At 40.3% G+C, this 18,683-nt stretch overlaps 1 protein-coding gene across 2 annotated transcripts in view; it reads left to right on the top strand.

Annotated features, from left to right (window-relative positions):
* NPAS2 (neuronal PAS domain protein 2) overlaps nucleotides 1–17,983 on the top strand; it is a 174,959-nt gene extending 156,976 nt beyond the window's left edge. Inside the window, exons 17-21 of one of the 2 annotated variants that reach the window (XM_007068965.4) lie at nucleotides 5,970–6,164; nucleotides 12,596–12,684; nucleotides 13,138–13,230; nucleotides 14,201–14,381; nucleotides 16,523–17,983. In XM_007068965.4, coding sequence (XP_007069027.3) covers nucleotides 5,970–6,164; nucleotides 12,596–12,684; nucleotides 13,138–13,230; nucleotides 14,201–14,381; nucleotides 16,523–16,681 — 717 coding nt within the window. In that variant the 3' untranslated portion in view covers nucleotides 16,682–17,983. Of the gene's footprint in view, nucleotides 1–5,969; nucleotides 6,165–8,528; nucleotides 10,384–12,595; nucleotides 12,685–13,137; nucleotides 13,231–14,200; nucleotides 14,382–16,522 lie in introns of those variants that run through there. The other variant, XM_043536900.1, reaches the window with a different exon arrangement.
* The last annotated feature ends 700 nt before the right edge of the window (nucleotides 17,984–18,683 follow it).

Genomic DNA, 18,683 nt, shown 5'->3' with positions numbered 1-18,683 from the left:
CTAGACCAAATGGCATGTATTTTCAATACCCTGGGACTGGCCACAAAGGTTTTATTTCCAAAGATCTTACCCAGAATGCTTTGGCCTGCGAGTCCAGCTCTGAATAATTTCTTGCCTGGGTGGTTTGTTTCTCATTTGGTTCTGCTGTACGATGGTAGAGCAGAATCTTTACTGTGCTCTCAGCCATGCTTTGCCCACCTCTTTCCCCTCATCAGCCAGGTGGGGCACAGACCCTCCATAGCCTCCAACAAGGGCCAGCCCTGAAGGAAGAGATTCACATTCACTATCTAGTTGGTAGCCGGTATCAAGCGGAGTGCCCCAAGGGTCGGTCCTGGGGCCGGTTTTGTTCAATATCTTCATTAATGATTTGGAGGATGGTGTGGATTGCACCCTCGGCAAGTTTGCAGATGACACTAAACTGGGAGGAGAGGTAGATTTGCTGGAGGGTAGGGATAGGATACAGAGGGCCTGTCAAGGTTCCTTCCCCACTCTGAACTCTAGGGTACAGATGTGGGGACCTGCATGAAAACCTCCTAAGCTTACTTTTACCAGCTTAGGTTAAAACTTCACCAAGGTACAAACTAATTTTACCCTTTGCCCTTGGATTTCCACTGCCACCACCAAACTTTATCTGGGTTTACTGGGAAATGTAGTTTGGACACGTCTTTCCCCCCAAAATCATCCCAACCCTTGCACCCCACTTCCTGGGGAAGGTTTGGTAAAAATCCTCACCAATTTGCATAGGTGACCACAGACGCAAACCCTTGGATTTTAGAACAATGAAAAAGCATTCAGTTTTCTTACAAGAAGACTTTTAATAGAAGTAAAGGAATCACCTCTGTAAAATCAGGATGTAGATACCTTACAGGGTAATTAGATTCAAAACATAGAGAATCCCTCTAGGCAAAACCTTAAGTTACAAAAAAGACACACAGACAGGAATAGTCATTCTATTCAGCACAGCTCTTTTCTCAGCCATTTAAAGAAATCATAATCTAACACATACTTAGCTAGATTACCTACTGAAAGTTCTAAGACTCCATTCCTGTTCTGTCCCCGGCAAAAGCAGCATACAGACAGACACAGACCCTTTGTTTTTCTCCCTCCTCCCAGCTTTTGAAAGTATCTTGTCTCCTCATTGGTCATTTTGGTCAGGTGCCAGCGAGGTTACCTTTAGCTTCTTAACCCTTTACAGGTGAGAGGATTTTTCCTCTGGCCAGGAGGGATTTTAAAGGGGTTTACCCTTCCCTTTATATTTATGACAGGGCCCTAGACAAATTAGAGGATTGGACCAAAAGAAATCTGATGAGGTTCAACAAGGACAAGTGCAGAGTCCTGCACTTAGGACGGAAGAATCCCATGCACCGCTACAGACTAGGGACCGAATGGCTCAGCAGCCGTTCTGCAGAAAAGGACCAAGGGGTTACAGTGGATGAGAAGCTGGATATGAGTCAACAGTGTGCCCTTGTTGCCAAGAAGACCAATGGCATTTTGGGCTGTATAAGTAGGGGCATTGCCAGCAGATCGAGGGACGTGATCGTTCCCCTCTATTCGACATTGGTGAGGCCTCATCTGGAGTACTGTGTCCAGTTTTGGGCCCCACACTACAAGAAGGATGTGGAAAAATTGGAAAACGTCCAGAGGAAAGCAACAAAAATGATTAGGGGACCGGAACACATGACTTATGAGGAGAGGCTTAGGGAACTGTGATTGTTTAGTCTGCGGAAGAGAAGAATGAGGGGGGATTTGATAGCTGCTTTCAACTACCTGAAAGGGAATTCGAAAGAGGATGGATCTAGACTGTTCTCAGTGGTAGCAGATGACAGAACGAGGAGTAATGATCTCAAGTTGCAGTGGGGGAGATTTAGGTTGGATATTAGGAAAAACTTCTTCACTGGGAGGGTGGTGAAGCATTGGAATGCGTTACCTAGGGAGGTGGTGGAATCTCCTTCCTTAGAAGATTTTAAGGTCAGGCTTGAGAAAGCCCTGGCTGGGATGATTTAGTTGGGGATTGGTCCCCTTAGTGGTATCCTAGCGCCCCCTGGAACCCCAAGCTCATGCGCTGGTATAAGGGGCACTGCCAGCCCCATGCCCTCTCAGTTCCTTCTTACCACCTGTGATGGTTGCTGGGATGTTTCCTGTGATTGCAAGCTTCCTAGTGTTATTTTCTGTGAACTTTCTTGGACTCATTCTTGTTGTAAATAAGTTCAGTTAACTGTAGTTGCTTAGTTAGCTAGGGTCCCATCTGGGACGTTGTCCCAGGGACAGGGCATACCCTGGTGCCCTGGTTTGAAACCATGTGCTTCCTGTCACAAGCCAATGCCAGTGAGTGATCCACGTAAGAGCTGCTTAAAGTGCCTCGGGGAAGCTCACATCAAGTAAAAGTGCAGAATCTGCAAGGGCTTCAGGCCACACATACTTAAGGACAAGGTGGGATATTCGTTTGAAGGTCCTGTTAATGGAAGCGGCACTTCATAGGTCAGGTAGGGAGATGTTTGAATTTGATTATCTCTGTCCATCATTGATTGTACCCATAAAATTGGGTGCAAATGGAGGGGATTTACTATCACACAGATTTCTCTATCTGTTTGAGTGGAATATGCCATATAGAGAACACAGCATGCTGCATGTTGTAAGCATGGAGGGACTTCCTTCTGCTCCCTGGAAGGAAGGGAGCCTGTAATACAGCCTCTACTTTCTCCCTTCAGCTCTCTCACTGGCATTCCCCATTTTCACCCTTCCATGCTGAATAACAGATAGCTCTGTGGAGAAACTAGCCCTATTTTCATTTCATACACAGGATCTTCAGAACTGTAGTACAGAAGTCAGCCAAGCAATACTCTCTCAGTTGGAGAGATGTTGAGCCCAGTACTGTGTATTAGTAACTGTTTCCAAGAGCCCTGTGTGATGAAAGATGAACTAGCAGGAGGGCTCTGGTCCTTGGACAAAAGTGTTAAAAAACCCATTACGTCTCTTTTACTGCTTTTACTGACAAATGAAAGTACAGGAGCAGTAAGTATAATCTCAGATGTCTGAAAGGATGCAGTGCCTGCTCCAGATTTAAAAATAGTCTAGTTAATGACTAGCACATCCAGAGAAAGGCAGAAGGGCTGAATGTGACCAGCATGCTAGAATTACAGATGAGAACATCAATACCCACAAATAATTTGCAAGTCTGTCTCTTGAAGGTAAATGAATCTTTGGCTCTTAGTTCTATGCCTTTCATCAGCGTCCATTTTACCAAAACGATAGTATTGATAAAAGATGCTGACTTGATAGACCTGGAGGGTAAAAATTTCTGGTTTTCTACAGAACAGCGAGAGTCGAACAGTGGCAGTTCAAGCTTTCTTATTGCCTTGCCAATGTGATTCAGGTATGAGGTGGAGGAAATCCCTCTAGGAATGAGAGAGCAGCTGTGCTTCCATGTCCATTCGCTCCTTGGCTGATTGGCTGAGAATGCTAACAAGATGGCCAATTAAGAAGGATTTGCAAGATGCTTCTCCTGACCTCGCACTCTGCAAAACAGTCCTGAGACATGTCATTATATGCAGTTCAGAGATGGCATTCCTAGTTTATCTATTTGGATATGCTCAGTCTGAGGAGTGTTTTTTTCTACTTCGTGAGATTTTAGTCATTATTTTATGCTGTGCTATCACTGTATTTAAAAGGAACCCAGATAGGGCTACCATAAATTAAATATTTTGTGAAAAAATTAGTGGTAAATGTTGTACCAAGTATATAATGTTTTCTTGTTTTTAAGTTTTACTAGCAAATTGAAATATCCACTGCACCTGCATGACCAGTGTTCTGATCCTCTCTTTAGTGAAGCCCTTTGAACTGATGATTAAGAACCCCAGATTAATTTAGCATCTTTTAATGAGCTATGTTTCAAAATATAAAACACTATGAGCTAATTTCAGACCTCCTGTGAGCAGTCACAATTCCATTACATGACCTATGTATTTAATACAAACTTTTTTGAAGGTGTCTTCGGCCTATAGAAAAACTACCACAAGGACAGTTACTTTACTTCTTGCTTTTAATTTAGAGGTTTGTAATTCAAATGTAACTTTTTCTCTGAGCTAAAACTTGGCATAAAAGAGGTCAAGTTGGGAGTGGATCTTTTTTTCAATAAAAATAATATAGACATTTTTAAACTAACATAATTTAATGGACAAATAATATGTATTTTAAAAATTAGGTAAATATGTACTTATATGATGCGTCAAAACATACTTACGCAAAGGAAACACAATTTACCATGTCAGCTCTGTGTGTTGTCTTTCCAAAAAGGAAGTGTAAGAGATATGACAGTTTAGGGAATTGGTAATACAAGGTGTACCTTAATGGACATACCTCAGATGCGTTGTGAGGCATGAGGCTGATAAGGAGTTGAGATTCTGATTTCACTTAAACCAAGGTAAATCATGAGTAACTCCACTGAAGTTAATAGTTTTACGTAAGTGTAAAACTGGTGTGAAATCAGAATCTGACCCAAGAATGCCTTCTGCTATATACTGGTCAAGCAGCCTCTGATGTGGCATGTCAATCTCTGACTAGGTTTTAAACACTACAAAGACAACTTGCAACATTAATAAGATACTATTTAAAATGATGACTTTGTTTTCTGCATTACTGTAGCAGAAGAAATAGCCCCTAGAAAAACAAAAGAAACTGCAACTTTTAAGACTGCATCACTTCGCAGTAAAATAAGTAGTGTCAAATTGTTTACAGAACCACTGAGTAGATAACAGGTGCTCTGTTAGCTTTTTGTCATAATACTTTAAGTGCCCCTCATGACCTGGCTGGGCGTAACACCTGGAAATAGTTCTCTGACTGGAAGTTAGACCAAAGTATAGTGCTCACCGGTTCATTAAGGCTTGGTCTACATTTAAAAGTTATGTTGGCATAGCTCTGCTGGTCAGGGGCATGAACAAACCACACCCCTGATCCGCATAGCTATGCTGACCTACCCCCCAGTGTAAATGCAGCTATGTTGGGGGAAGAGTGCTGCGGCCGATATCAGATAGCTGATATCTTTGCAGGAGCAGGGGATGTTTCTTTCTATTAGTTTGAGAACCCACAGCAGTTCTCACACTGTGGGTTGGGACCCCAAAGTGGGTCGCGCCCCCATTTTAATGGGGTTGCCAGGGCTGGCATTAGACTTGCTGGGGCCTGGGGCTGAAGGCGAAGCCTGAGCCTCACCAACAGGGGCCAAAGCCCAAAGGCTTCAGCCTTGGGCAGCAGGGCTCAGGTTACAGGCCTCTCACCTGGGCCTGAAGCCCTGGGGTTTGGCTTTGCCTGCTCCCACCCGCCTGGGGCAGGCTCAGGCTTCAGTTCCCCCCCTCCTGGGGTCATGTAGTAATTTTTGTTGTCAGAAAAGGGTTGCAGTGCAATGAAGTTTGAGACTCTGTGTCCACGCTAGGGGGCTATGCCAGCATAACTATGCTGACATTGGCTCCGTAGAGTAGACATAGCCGTACATATCTTTTCAGTGACAAGGGCCCAGCCATGCAACATTGGGAACTTGTGTCTGGCTGTGACACCATTAAAAAGACTCAGCCAGACAGTCCTTTATGGTGTTGAACTATCGGAGACAAATTTGAAAGCAGCCTCAGCTTTCTTTGCTAAAAAGAGAGGCCAAGGATTGAATGGGCACAGAATTACTCTCCAATCCCCACAGGTGGTCCCTCCAGAACAGAGTTAATGCCCATTGAACTGCTGCTACAATCCTGTGCTTTGCTGTGTGTAGAGAGGACTTCAGCCTTCGGGCAGCATTCATAAACAGTGAATATACTTTAAAAAAAAAAAAAAAATAGACTGCACAATGTATATTCTAAAAAGGGCATATGATTCACAATTAAATATAGCACAATGGTAATTAATTAAGAAATATTACGATCTCCCTTTTAGGATATGATATCTTATTTCAAAGAAAAAGAAAAAAAAAGTTCTCTTCTTTTTTCCAGATGTTTTTACAACAGCCAACAGTGTCCCTGAGCTTTAGCAACATACAGCAGCCAGATCCTCAGCACCTACAGCAGAGGTCAAGGGTCATTTCTCAGCAGCAGCTTATCCCCAGTCCTCAACTTCAAAGGCAAATTGCATCCTCCCAACCAGCAAACCAGCAAATATTAAGAGAGGCAAATGTGATATCAAGCCAGGTAAACGTATTATTTCATTACAAAGAAATGAATGTGGATACAAGCCACTGAAGTCATTACTGAAAGATCACAGATAATGACATCAGTATTGTAAATAGAAATGTGTGGCCTTTTTTATCTTTCCTTCTAAACAAAAGCTTCTTCCCACAGCTTTCTACTTTTACTTTAAGATCTGATTTTTTTTAAAGATCTAAACCAGGAACATTATGCAGCCAGCTTGTTTCTGTTTTAAACAGGGGAATATGTGGAGACCTGTTTTTCTTTTATTGTTCATGAAAGGTGCCAGGTTGACAACCACAGAGACTGGCAGTATCTGCAACAGCAGGGCAACCTTTCCAGGTTTTTTTTTCCCAAAAAAGTGCTTCAACCTTGTCCTGGTAGCTAGTTCGCTGAAACGCCCAGTCAGTCATGGCCTGAGACCATCAACACAGCCTATTTATGGCCAGTTATGATGGTGTATTGTTGATGTGTGGGGCTTGCCCATAAGGAACTGAACTGAAACCACCGTCTTACAAGAAAAACAGAGTCCAGCCCAAAAAAATAAAATTAAACTGTATTAAAATTAAGATTTAATTAAATTAAAAAAATAATTTTAAATTAAATTAAAATTAAACTCTAACTATTAGTAACTGAGAGCTGTGATTCTACGAGTATGCTCACCATAGTTATCTTTCTGCCTTATTGCAGTGCTTTCTCTCCATTTCTATTGTTTCTCTTCAGCATAATCCCAGCACAAACCCCTATTTCTGTTAACCTGCTACTGCTATTCGGTGAACACATTTACAACTTTACCTTCAAAGCAGTTGTATCTCTTAACCTCCTGTGCCCCTGTATTATAACAAGTCTATTAAAATAAAATGCTATCATGGTTTACAATCAAAAAAAAAATCAGGGTGGATAAAAATCAATGATTTTTTTTAAATAAAAAAAATCAGATTTTTTTGATAAAATGCTTTTTGAGGAAAAAACCTATTTAAAGAGAGTTTTAATTAAGATACATTATAGCTCAAAAGCAGCAAAGAGTCCTGTGGCACCTTATAGACTGACAGACGTATTGGAGCATAAGCTTTCATGGGTGAATACCCACTTCGTCAGACGTCTGACGAAGTGGGTATTCACCCACGAAAGCTTATGCTCCAATACGTCTGTTAGTCTACAAGGTGCCACAGGACTCTTTGCCACTTTTACAGATCCAGACTAACACAGCTACCCCTCTGATATTATAGCTGAAAGATATCTCATCATGGAATAGGGATTATAAATTTGAATTCTATAGTATGAGACAATATATTCGTGTAATGTTTAAGAAAAGTTTTGTAATGAGTTCCAATAGTTCATGGATTAGGGACCCAATCTTATGGGATTCCAGGGGCTTTTGTATAGATTATTTACGTTAATCTTTCTATCTACTCAATGGGACTCAGTGCTCAGTCTAGAAGATACCATCAGAGATGCTTAGTTTTGCAGTTCTCAAACTGTGGATTTGTGTCCCCAGAGATAACATGCTTGTTAACGGGAAACATGTTTTTAAATAAATAAATAATATATAGAGGTGAGAAATAACAGACCTCAACCCTATTGTCCCTCTGCAAATTTGTATACTCAGAGTCAATCCCTTATCTCTCTCTAAAAGTACAAAGTTTCCAAAAGTTCAATAAATAGAAGATTGTTGGGGGCAGAATAGATCTGGACAAGGAGAAGAAGTCTGCAGATAAATGTGAGAAGGGAGGGACAGGCAGTAGAAACAAAAGTGAAACTGTTTGAGCAGCATTTTCCAGAAGTCTTGAGGTCTTTCTGAATGTAGCCTTCATTGATTTGAGATCTACCATACCATTCTCTTACTAGAAGGGAAAACCTCTAATGGCAGTAGGCCTTAAAAGAGACCCAGTTTGGAAATATTTTAATGAAGTTCGTTTACCTGTGGGTAAGACGGCCATGCTTGCAAAATGCAAACAGTGCAACAAAGAAATGCAAGGCCTGGTTGCCCGAATGAAACAACATCATGAGAAGTGTTCCTTCTCAAGAGGAAGCTGCATTGAAGATGATGAAAGGAACATGTCTGAACATGCAGGATCTTCAGGTTGGTAAATTTTTTTATTTCATATTTCTTTCTTAAGGACTGCCTGTCTTCCTTCTGGACTATTCTTGAATTCTCATGTTTGAGCAAAAAATATAGTTGTTACTCTATGGTACTATTTTAGATGCAGTTGTGATAAAAAAAAATAAAATAGCTGAAATAGGCAGATCTTCCTTTCACGATTTCACCTTTAAAGTAATACTGAGTGTCAGTGAATGCAATGAGTAATACTGAATGAGCAGTATGGTAATAATAATTAAATAACTGCATTGACTTATTTTGTTTAGGAGAATCCATCCTCAACATTCTGAAGCAGGATTCTGAAGAGTATCCACCTTCAAGATCACCATCATTTTCTGTAGTTTCAGAGTTATCTGCCAGTGATAGTGTTTCAGTTACATCATGTATGTCACATAGCCACAGTATATCACCTGTAGCAAAAAGAAAAAAATATCTCCATCATCCAGAAACAACCATAGATACGTTTGTGATAAGAACCAGCAGATTACAAAAAGAGGTAATTGATGAAAAAATTGCCCAGTTTGCTTATGCAACAAACCCTCCTTTCCAGATGACTGAGAACCCACACTTCATTAACTTGGTTCAGTCATTAAGACCAAGACGGCAGGCAAATTGCTGGATAAAGTGTATGAAAGAGAAATTGAGAAGTGTGCAAAAGTTCTTAGAGGGTGAAATTGTTAACCTGAGTCTTGATGGGTGGAGCAATGTCCACAATGATCCTCTTGCATGTGTTTGTGTGACAACAGAAGACGGGAATGTCTTCCTTACAGAAACAATTGATACATCAGGAAATGTACAGAAAGCAGAATACTTACAAGAAGTAGCAGTAAAAGTGATAACAAACTGAAAAAAAATTCAAATCTAGGTCACAGACAATGCTACCAATGTATCCAAGATGAGAAGAAATTATTTAGAAGAGAGTGAAGAGAGTCCCAAGCTAATAACATAGGGTTGCAGTGCTCATTTGATGCACCTCCTAGCCAAAGACTTCAGTGTTCCAGAAATAAAGGGTAATGTTGTTGAAACTGCAAAATACTGGCCTAACCACCACTTTGCAGTAGCTGCTCTGAAAAAAGTGGGAGGAACCAAGCTAGCTCTCCCTCAAGACGTGCAATGGAACTCAGTAGTGGGCTGTTTTGAGCACTGTATCAAGAACTGGCCTAATCCAATGACAGTTTTTGAACAAAATTGTGAAAAAAGAGATGGCACTGTCACAGCCACAGTTCTCAACACTGGGCTTAAGAGAAATGTTGAACACATGCTGAGCACCCTGAAGCCTATTTCTGTAGCCTTGAACAAAATGCAGGGAAATAGCTGTTTTATTGCGGACGCTGTTGAAAGTTGGAAGGAACTGAGTGAGAGCTTAAAAAGCGAAATATGCAATGACAGAGTTAAATTACAAGCATTAAAAAAACAAATGGAACACGCACGATCGCCAGCTCATTTTCTTGCAAATAGTCTCAATATTTGGGACCAGGGTCAAACCTTAACTGCTGAAGAAGAGGAGTTGGCTATGATGTGGACATCCAGCAATCATCCTTCCATAATGCCAACTATAATAAACTTCAGAGCTAAGGATGAACCATTCAAGAAATATATGTCTGCTGATGATATTTTTAAGAAAGTCACACAAGTGAACTGGTGGAAGTCACTTAAGTACTTGGATTCAGAGACTGTTGAAGTAATAATCTCACTTTTAACAGCAGTAGCTTTTTCTGCTGCTGTAGAAAGAATATTTTCTTCCTTTGGACTAATTCATTCCAAATTGAGAAATCGTTTGGGACCTGAAAAAGCAGGAAAGCTTGTTTTTCTTTTCCAGATTATCAACAAACAGGAAAATTGAAGGTGAAGATGACTGAGTTAGCTGCAGAAGCCAATATTTTAAGTTTCTCATGTTGACCTGGCTGACACAGTTGATTTAATTTTTTTTTATATTTTATTTAACCATTTTAGTTAAAAACAATTTTAAGAAAAACAAACCTGATTTTAAAAAACGTGAATGTTTAACTAAATTCAAAAATGCATATTCTTGTTTTGTTAAAATATTATGTTTGCTGTTGAAGAAAAAAATCCAGAATGCATAACGTTGTGTTTTTAGTTAAATAAAACAATTTAAATGTCTGTCTGGTGGTGTTCTCCTCCTAGAAGATCCTCCAAATATTAATGTTTAACCTGTTGAATTGGAGATAGTTCACCTCTCAATGACTCCATAAATACCTGCTTTGATTACCTTTGGTAAATGAAATAACCAAACAATCATTCATTTTCTGATATAGCTGTAAAACTAATCTGAAAAGTTTTCAAAATAAATCACTTTAAAAATGTATAATATGTACCTTCTAAAAATGAAACCTACATCTATCTCTGAGTTGTGAAGAATATGTATTAAGGTTATAAAAACCAGTAAGAATGCACTTTTATGTAGAAATCCATGATTAAATCGAGTCTTCCTGACTAATGGTTTAAATCAATTTGATTTAAATCCGTTCCACCCTGAAAAAATCCTTCTGTACATAGTAAGGTTCATTCCCATCACAGGGCTTTAATGACAATGGTGATCCCTTCTAATTTTGCTTTGGTGTTGTCTTGGGGGTTTCTGTGTTTCCAGAACCGGTTCTTAGAATTACAAGGCCTGCTTTGTTTTCACAGTACTCTGATTTCAGAGTCAAATACTCTGAAAAGTCTGTAAAATAAAACATGGTGAAATAGTTGTGGTGCATATGTGAGGGTAATTGTGACGTTCCCCTCTGGTGTTGCCTGGACCAGTGATCTGCTAGGCCTCTCCAATCCTTGACTCTGGGAGCCAGCCTTACCCTGCCCTGCTGTGAGAATCCCCACTCCTGGGCTGTTCACGAACAGCGTCTGGCATGTAAGCTGCTCCCAGCTACTTGCAAGTGAATGACACGAGCCAATATCTCCAGTCCCAGGAACTCCCGTCTTGCAGTGTCCAGTTATACTCATTGGACGCTACAAGCTTATATAAGTTTGTCAATTTAACAAAGAAATTGATATGTACCAGGCTTGTTCTCCCAAGGGGAGTCTCTGACACACTGCAAACCAAATGCACTCTTCAGGTAGAATAAACAAACAGATTTATTAACTATAAAGGTAGATTTAAGTGATTATAAGTCAAAGCATAACAAGTCAGATTTGGTCAAATGAAATAAAAGCAAAACGCATTCTAAGCTGATCTTAACACTTTCAGTGTCCTTACAAACTTAGATGCTTCTCACCACAGGGTTTTGTGGTGCCTCAGGGTCTGGCAAGACAGGCGTTCAGGGGGATCCTGCACATTGGCTGGCCCTTTGTGGGGCAGTCTCCCAACCCCAGGACTGTACATATGTAGGAAATCCAGCATCCCTTTTGGGATTAGCCTGTATTTCCTACTCCCAGCACTGAGTCCTTCCCTGCCCCCTTGAGGGCTGTGATCTGTGCTCTCTGGGCTAGGTGTGTTTACCCTTTGATCAGATTCACTTTTTCCCAGCAGCTTTCCCATAACTGCTCTCTGTATTTCACCAGCCTGGGGGAGAACACCCCCTTCTCTGTCAGTTGGGTCATTTGCGTTCTCACAAACTACCACCTGGCAATTTCCTGGTCTCAACTCCTCTGCTATTACAGACATTGGAGCAGCATCTTGATGTAAAGAGACACAGTTACTTTCCAAAAACTAATCAGGAATAGCATCCTGAAAAACTGGGACCTGGATTGGGGTACCCTCTGCCACCCCTTTCTCTGTCCCTGAAAAGTCAGCTGTGTGACTGCTCCGCTCCAGATCAGTTACACAGTTCCTTCTCAAAACCTGGGTCACAGGCTGAGTGCCTGGATGCACAGATGCTGACCCAGCCATCCTCCTATGCTTGTGTCACGTGATCACAGTAAGTGATTTTTAAGTCTTTCTCCAAAAACTGGTCAGGGATTACTTACCTTTCCTTGTCTACTTTCACTGTCTTTCCTGTCCTCACTCTGTACACTTGTTCTCAGACCCCAGTTTGCCCCCAGACTTCCAGGAAAACTACTGTAACGTACCAGATCAGGACATGTCAGTCATTCACTTCTCCTGCCCAAACAACCCTTTCTATTCTGAAGTTCAATCAGAGTATATCACAAGGGTACCTCCTATAACACACTGTAGGTTTTGCTCATATATCCCCTGCCATAATAAAAATCGGGAGTGAGAGAGAGAGAGAGAGAGAGAGTGTGTGTGTGTGTGTGTGTTTTAAAAATTGTGGTCTCGGATCAGAAATCAATGAGAAGTGCACAAGTAACGCAGAACACCAGTCACTCAGCCAGCAGCTTAGCTTCACAATTTACCAATTCCGTTGTGCTCCCACAGGCTGTGAACATGGCTCCATCTGCTGTTATAGCACAGGATAGCAACCAGTGTCATGCTAGTCCAGATTTCAGCCAGGACCGACAACTGAGGTAAATGATTTTTAATAAATTAATCATTTCCGCCCTGACAAAAAGGCTGTCCATTTATCATTTTACTACATGATAAATGAGGATTCTGAACACTAAGGAGGGTGAAGTATGTTAACAAGTTGTGGAGTGAAAGGTACTAGAACCGTATGTTCGCTGACCCAGGGGGTCCGCAGACTGTGTCTAAAGGGTCCGCGAAAGGTTGTCGTTACCATAGAACAGTGGTTTGCAACCTGTGGTCCGTGGACTATGTCCAAGATTTCCAAAGGGGTCCGCACCTCCATTCAAAACTTTTTAGGGGTTCAGTGAAAAAACATTGAAAATCACTGCACTAGAATGAAAATACGTATGCCTTGAAAGAAAAATGGGTTAAAAATCAATAGATCACCTAGAACTAGATTGTGACTTGGAATACATGTTCATGCAGTAATGTTAGTTCTCTTTTCCATGTGGAAGACTGTTGCTCAGCCAGCCTATTCAGCCAATGATGCCTGGTTCCTGTAATTCAAGACTCACTTCAGATATCAGCGTGGCTGGACGCCAGGCTAAGTATGTTACTTGTGAAAAATAAAACACTGAAGTGACTTTTGAGAGCACATGAGCTTTTAGAATGAGATCTGCCAGTGCTAGTAAACATCAGTAGTGCATTATTGTTCTGATTCTCTTTGAGTAAGAGGCTTCTAGGGTTAATCTTACCCTTTCTGGTCGGTTCAGTGTCTAAAATTACTATTGTGAGAAATAGAATGTGCTAGTGGGATTTTAGCAAGCCAAGAATATGGACCTTTCTTTGTTTCTCTCTCTCTCTCTCTCACATTTAGTACTTGTCCCAATGCTGAGTTTCTGATCCACCAAAATGAGTATGAGGAAATATACTAAATATCTGAGCTCAGCTTCAGTACTGACCCACCTTGAATTGCTAGGGCCTGATTCTTCTCTCACTCTTGTCTGACATCAGTTTAACCACATTGACATCAGTGGAGTTACTCCTGATTTACCCAAGTGCAAGTGAGAGAAGAACCAGGTGCCCACATCTTGGTGCTACATGAGAATCTGCTAAATGAACCAAATTAATTTTCGTTCCTTCCAAACCAAAGAGGGAAACATAGTTGTGCTCAATTTCTCATTCACAGTCTTGTCCCTGGTCTTCATCTCTTCCTCCTCCCATTCCCTCCCCCGACCTTGTTCTGGAAGGTTTATAATCTGTACCAGGCCCAGAAGTGGCTCACAACTGAACCCTATGTTAATCGGAGATCTCAGGAAACCTAAAAAGATGCAGGATTTTAGGCTGATAATTCATTAGCTGGCTTTCTTCCCTCTGAGTCAGTAATTAACCAGTTCCTCAACATATTGTTCAGGGAAACGTGCAGCTGGAGGTGGTGTCTTTCAGATGGGGTTTGAAATTGAGGTCCCTATCGTTAAAGGTCCAATGACACTATTTTAAGGATAAGGATTTTAGCCCTAGTACCCTGACATAACATCTGAGTTTTCAACAGTTTATTCTTGATTTTTTTTTAAATAGATATTCTCAAAACCAACAATTGTTTCGAAGTCTGGAACTGCAAACTTCCAGCAGCAGTTCACCTATAGTGCTGATGGGACAAGCAGTGTTACATCCAGGGTTTTCTGCATCACAGCCTTCTCAGACGTCGTCTCTGCAACCTATGCAACTCCAGCAACAGCAGCAGCATTGCTACCTTCAGGTGGGCTAGAACAGAAAGGATAATATACAGTTTGTATCTGTCCATAATATGCAAAGCAGTAAAGCATTTAAGATCTTTAGATGACAGAACAAATGGGATCTGACCATGCTCTCACCAAAGTCAGTGGAAGTTTTGCCATAAACGTCATTGGGAACATGACTGGGCATGTGATACATAGATTTCTCTACTGAAGATGTTAAATTTTGCAAATGTCATAGAAATTGAATAAGGACCTGGAAATGTTATGTGAACCTTTCAAACACACCAATTAAGCATTAAGGTAAGTCAAAATATTAAAAAAAAAAAAAACAATAATGTAAATTGGAAAATTAATACGACAAACCCAAATGTACTTAAATCACAGTTACAGTCAGAAAATTGTCATCATGGGCTTACACTTTAGTGTTTCATTGATTCTGTAGTAAATTTCCTCAGTTTACAAGTCAAAAGATGATTTTTCTAACTGCCAGTACCACAAATTTGAAATGAGATCTGAAAATCCAGCTTTTTTTTTTTTTTACTGTCTTTTACATCATCACATTCTGCATTAAAGTTTCTGAAGGTGGAACTTAGGTGATAGTGCTGTTGCTGATGTGCTAAGCCAAAACAGAATCCAGCTACCATAGCTGTATTGGTGCTACAGGGCTAATGGGAATAAAAACTTGTGGCAATAAAGTAAGAAAATATGAGTTAAAGCAGAAGCAGATATGATGAATAGGAAGGTGTTACTTTTAACATAGTCACATTTTTATCATAACAGCACATTAAATAAAAAGACAAGATTTAGCTTGGAAAAGGTTGGATTTAAGTGCTGGTATAATCAATGTATTTGTCCCATATAATTTTAACAATTTTAAAAGACTTTAAATAAGTAGGGCCAAATTTTACTCTCAGGTCCACCTCTTACTGAAGTCTTCAGAAAAAATCAGAATGTTGCCTGAAACGGGTAAACTGCAAGGCACAATGGAGCCTATAGGCCAAATTCTGCACTCTGCTCACGTCTACAACTTCCACTGAGTTGAGTGCAACCCTGGAAATGACGGTATATGAAACATCAGCTCACTTTATTTCATAGTTTTAGATGCATGTCAGGCAAAGGACTTCAACAGTGGTGAGGAACAGAACGTTATACAATGATTAGACGGGAGAGTAGGTATCAGGATTCCGGGGTTCTATTCCTAACTCTGCCGTTGTCTCTCTGTGTGACTTGGGCAAACTGTTTAATTGCTGTCCATCTGCAAAATGGGCCTGAGGATACTTTACTGTACAGGAGTGTTGTATGTAGTAATTAATGTTTGTAAAATGCTCACAAATCCTGAAAGATGATATGGAAGAGCAAAGCATTATAGTTATTATTAAATAAGTCATCACAGAACAAAGAATTACCCATATCAGGAATATATATACTGGTATTCCAGCTGGGTTGGACTGGAAATGGGTTGATCAGAGATTGAGGCCAAAAGCCAATTTCTAAATCTAATATGCCCTCCAAAGGATTTCATCTTGTTTCATGGAATCTAACAGCTCCTGTGCTGTGCTCTTTATGCTTTTTTTCCGGCCCTGGACAAAGACTCCCTGAATAGCTCTTCTTCTCTCACAGTAATCCCTATTTAAATAAATAAACCACTTTTTTTTTTTTAACCCATATTTCCCCCTCAAGGGGCAAGGAGTGTGAATTGGGGCAGACTGCCTGAAAGAACCAGGTGATATAAACCAGCTAATTGGTTTATTCTTTGGAACAAAGACAACCCATATTGAAGTCAACAGGAGTCTTCCTTTTAACTTCAGATGGATTGGGCCTGTAAAGCCTGATCCCAAACCCAATGAAGTCGATGGCAAAATTCCACTGATTTCAAAAATCTTGGGCTTAAACCTATATTATAGACTGAAACTGATGGAAAAGCCACTTCTGTGCTATCAGACAGATCCTAGTCCCATTTAAGTCAATTTTAGAACTCCCATTGACTTCAGTGGTGCAGGATCAGGCCTATTACCTATGCTAACAATACCAGGTACACAGCCTCTGAAATATTTAGCCTAAGAATAAGGCTGCAAACTCGTAATTTTCTAAAATACTCTTCACATTAAGAAACAAGAACTTTTGTATCAAATCACGCAAATGAATTTTCTTTTATCTGTAGGTGCAGACACCAAGTTCTTTACACAGTGAGCAACCAGATTCTTTGCTCCTGCCGTCCTACTCACAACAGCAAGGAAATATAGGATACCATCATACACAGCAGCAGCCACTTGCTTCAAGAAGAACCAATAGCTTGTCAGAATCATCAAATATACCATAGTCACTATGATAGAGTCCCACACCAGCACAATCAATGCACGATTAGCTATAACCAATAGACGCGTGGGGCAGGAGAGAAGAAATGACTTTGAACCTACAATTTTGACTTTTGCACATGCATTCATTTCAAAGCTCCATGGCTGCAGCAGACAGTGCCACAGAAAAGGAGTTGGATTCAGTTTGCACTGTTTCATGACAATATTATGTATCATCAGGCTGAGTAAAATAAACACGAATGCTATCTTGTGCAAACTCCATCACTGATTGCTGTGCGGCAGGAGAACATTCTTGTTGGTCCATCATTCTGAGAGCACTCTGATTCCTAAAGACTGTGGACAGACACATGAGGTACTTGGCCTACACTGTTTCAGTTCATCTTTTGTGTAAGAAAAGCAATGGAACAAAAATCTATAGAGCAGAGAACAAGAGATTATTTTTATTATGATTATTATTGTTGTTTTGCACAACTGCACAGAAGATATAACCTAGGCACTTTCTATAAAGAGAGGTTTGTTTCATTATTCTGGTGGCCAAACTGGTACATCCAATTAAACAGAAAGCCCAGTCACAGTTAAAAATGCTACACAATCCATACCCCTTGATTAAAGCAGTTTACCCTACCTGCTCTTTTTGATTAAAAACAAAAAACACTGGACTGTTTCCTGTTTATTCTGTGAATTGTGACTGCAAAGGAGAACTAAAAATATAAGCACAAACATGCAGCTGTATTGTTCCAGAATTCTAGTAGACTCTTTGATAATATAAAGTGGGTCCTTCTACAAAATGAACAGCCCACTTACAGCTGGTCATAGCAACAAGTATCTGAAAAATATGCACTGTGTTTTGGCCCAATGACTAGGGATGCTGCAAATTATCACATATCTTTTTCATGATAACATTTGAATTTTCCTTTAAAAAATGCACTTTTCGCTTTTTTGTATGTTTTATGTTTCTAAGAAAGATTTTATGTAATTATAAAATAAAAAGTAGTGTATTGTACAGCTGTTGTAATAATGACCTATTTCTATATAAAATAAAATTATATGGAATTATGTGGAAATTATTTTGTATATGAAATATTAATTCATTTCACAAGTACAAAGTTTTTTGTGCTTTTTATTAATTTATTTTTGTGAGTGAATATTTAGTAATAAATTAATGAATTAGTAACATTTTTGTGAAGGGAGCTGCTGTCTCATGCTATATACATCCTCAAATTATTTTTTTCTTTCCATTTAATAATGCACATTTGTATTTGCTCTGGAGCATAATAAAGTAGCTGGAAAGCTTTACTACAGAATTTACACACATTCTCCTTCCTACGGCTGTTTAACTATGTAACTCATTTTAGACTTGAAAGTCTTACTGTAACCTTACAAACTGTTTGATGTTTGTTTCCAAAAAAAAACCCTATTCTGACAGTTGTTCCTCTCCTTGTTTCATCACAGGTAACCAGAATAATACTGCTTTAGGGAGCCCCAAAAGACAACATTAAACTTGTACCTGTAGGTAACTAGTTCCTCATCGGGAAATATCATTTCACTTAAAATTCTCAAGACGCTATGGGGCACAGCCTTGGGGTAGGAGACGAAAAGGTGGCTTAAAGCTTTGTTAGTGCTTTCCTGATCCTGGAGACAGCTAGAGACTGTTTTGTCTCTGCCATAAATTAGAGCAGCTCGAGGGCTGCCCTAACCCAGAGGTTCTCAAATTGGGGGGAGGGGGCAGAATGTATTTGGAGGGGCAGTGGGCGTGAGAAGCTTTAGGGGAAAAAAACCTTACTGTGCACATTTAGAGCTGGGCAGATGGAGAGCAGTGGCTGCTGGTCAGGCACCTGGAGGTGGCGGGGAGGGATAAAATGCTATAAAGGGCGGGAGGGGAGGGGATAGAGGCTATCAAATATGTTTGAGAACCCCTGCTCTAACTTATGTTAGCTACAACTGAAGCCAGGGGGCTGCTGCACTGGCAGGGATTACCAGAATGCAAGGTGCTCTGGCCATGCTCCC

This window comes from Chelonia mydas, chromosome 1 (assembly GCF_015237465.2).
Source record: "Chelonia mydas isolate rCheMyd1 chromosome 1, rCheMyd1.pri.v2, whole genome shotgun sequence".
Taxonomy (NCBI): Eukaryota; Metazoa; Chordata; order Testudines; family Cheloniidae; genus Chelonia; species Chelonia mydas.
This window is presented reverse-complemented; position numbering and strand designations above follow the sequence as displayed.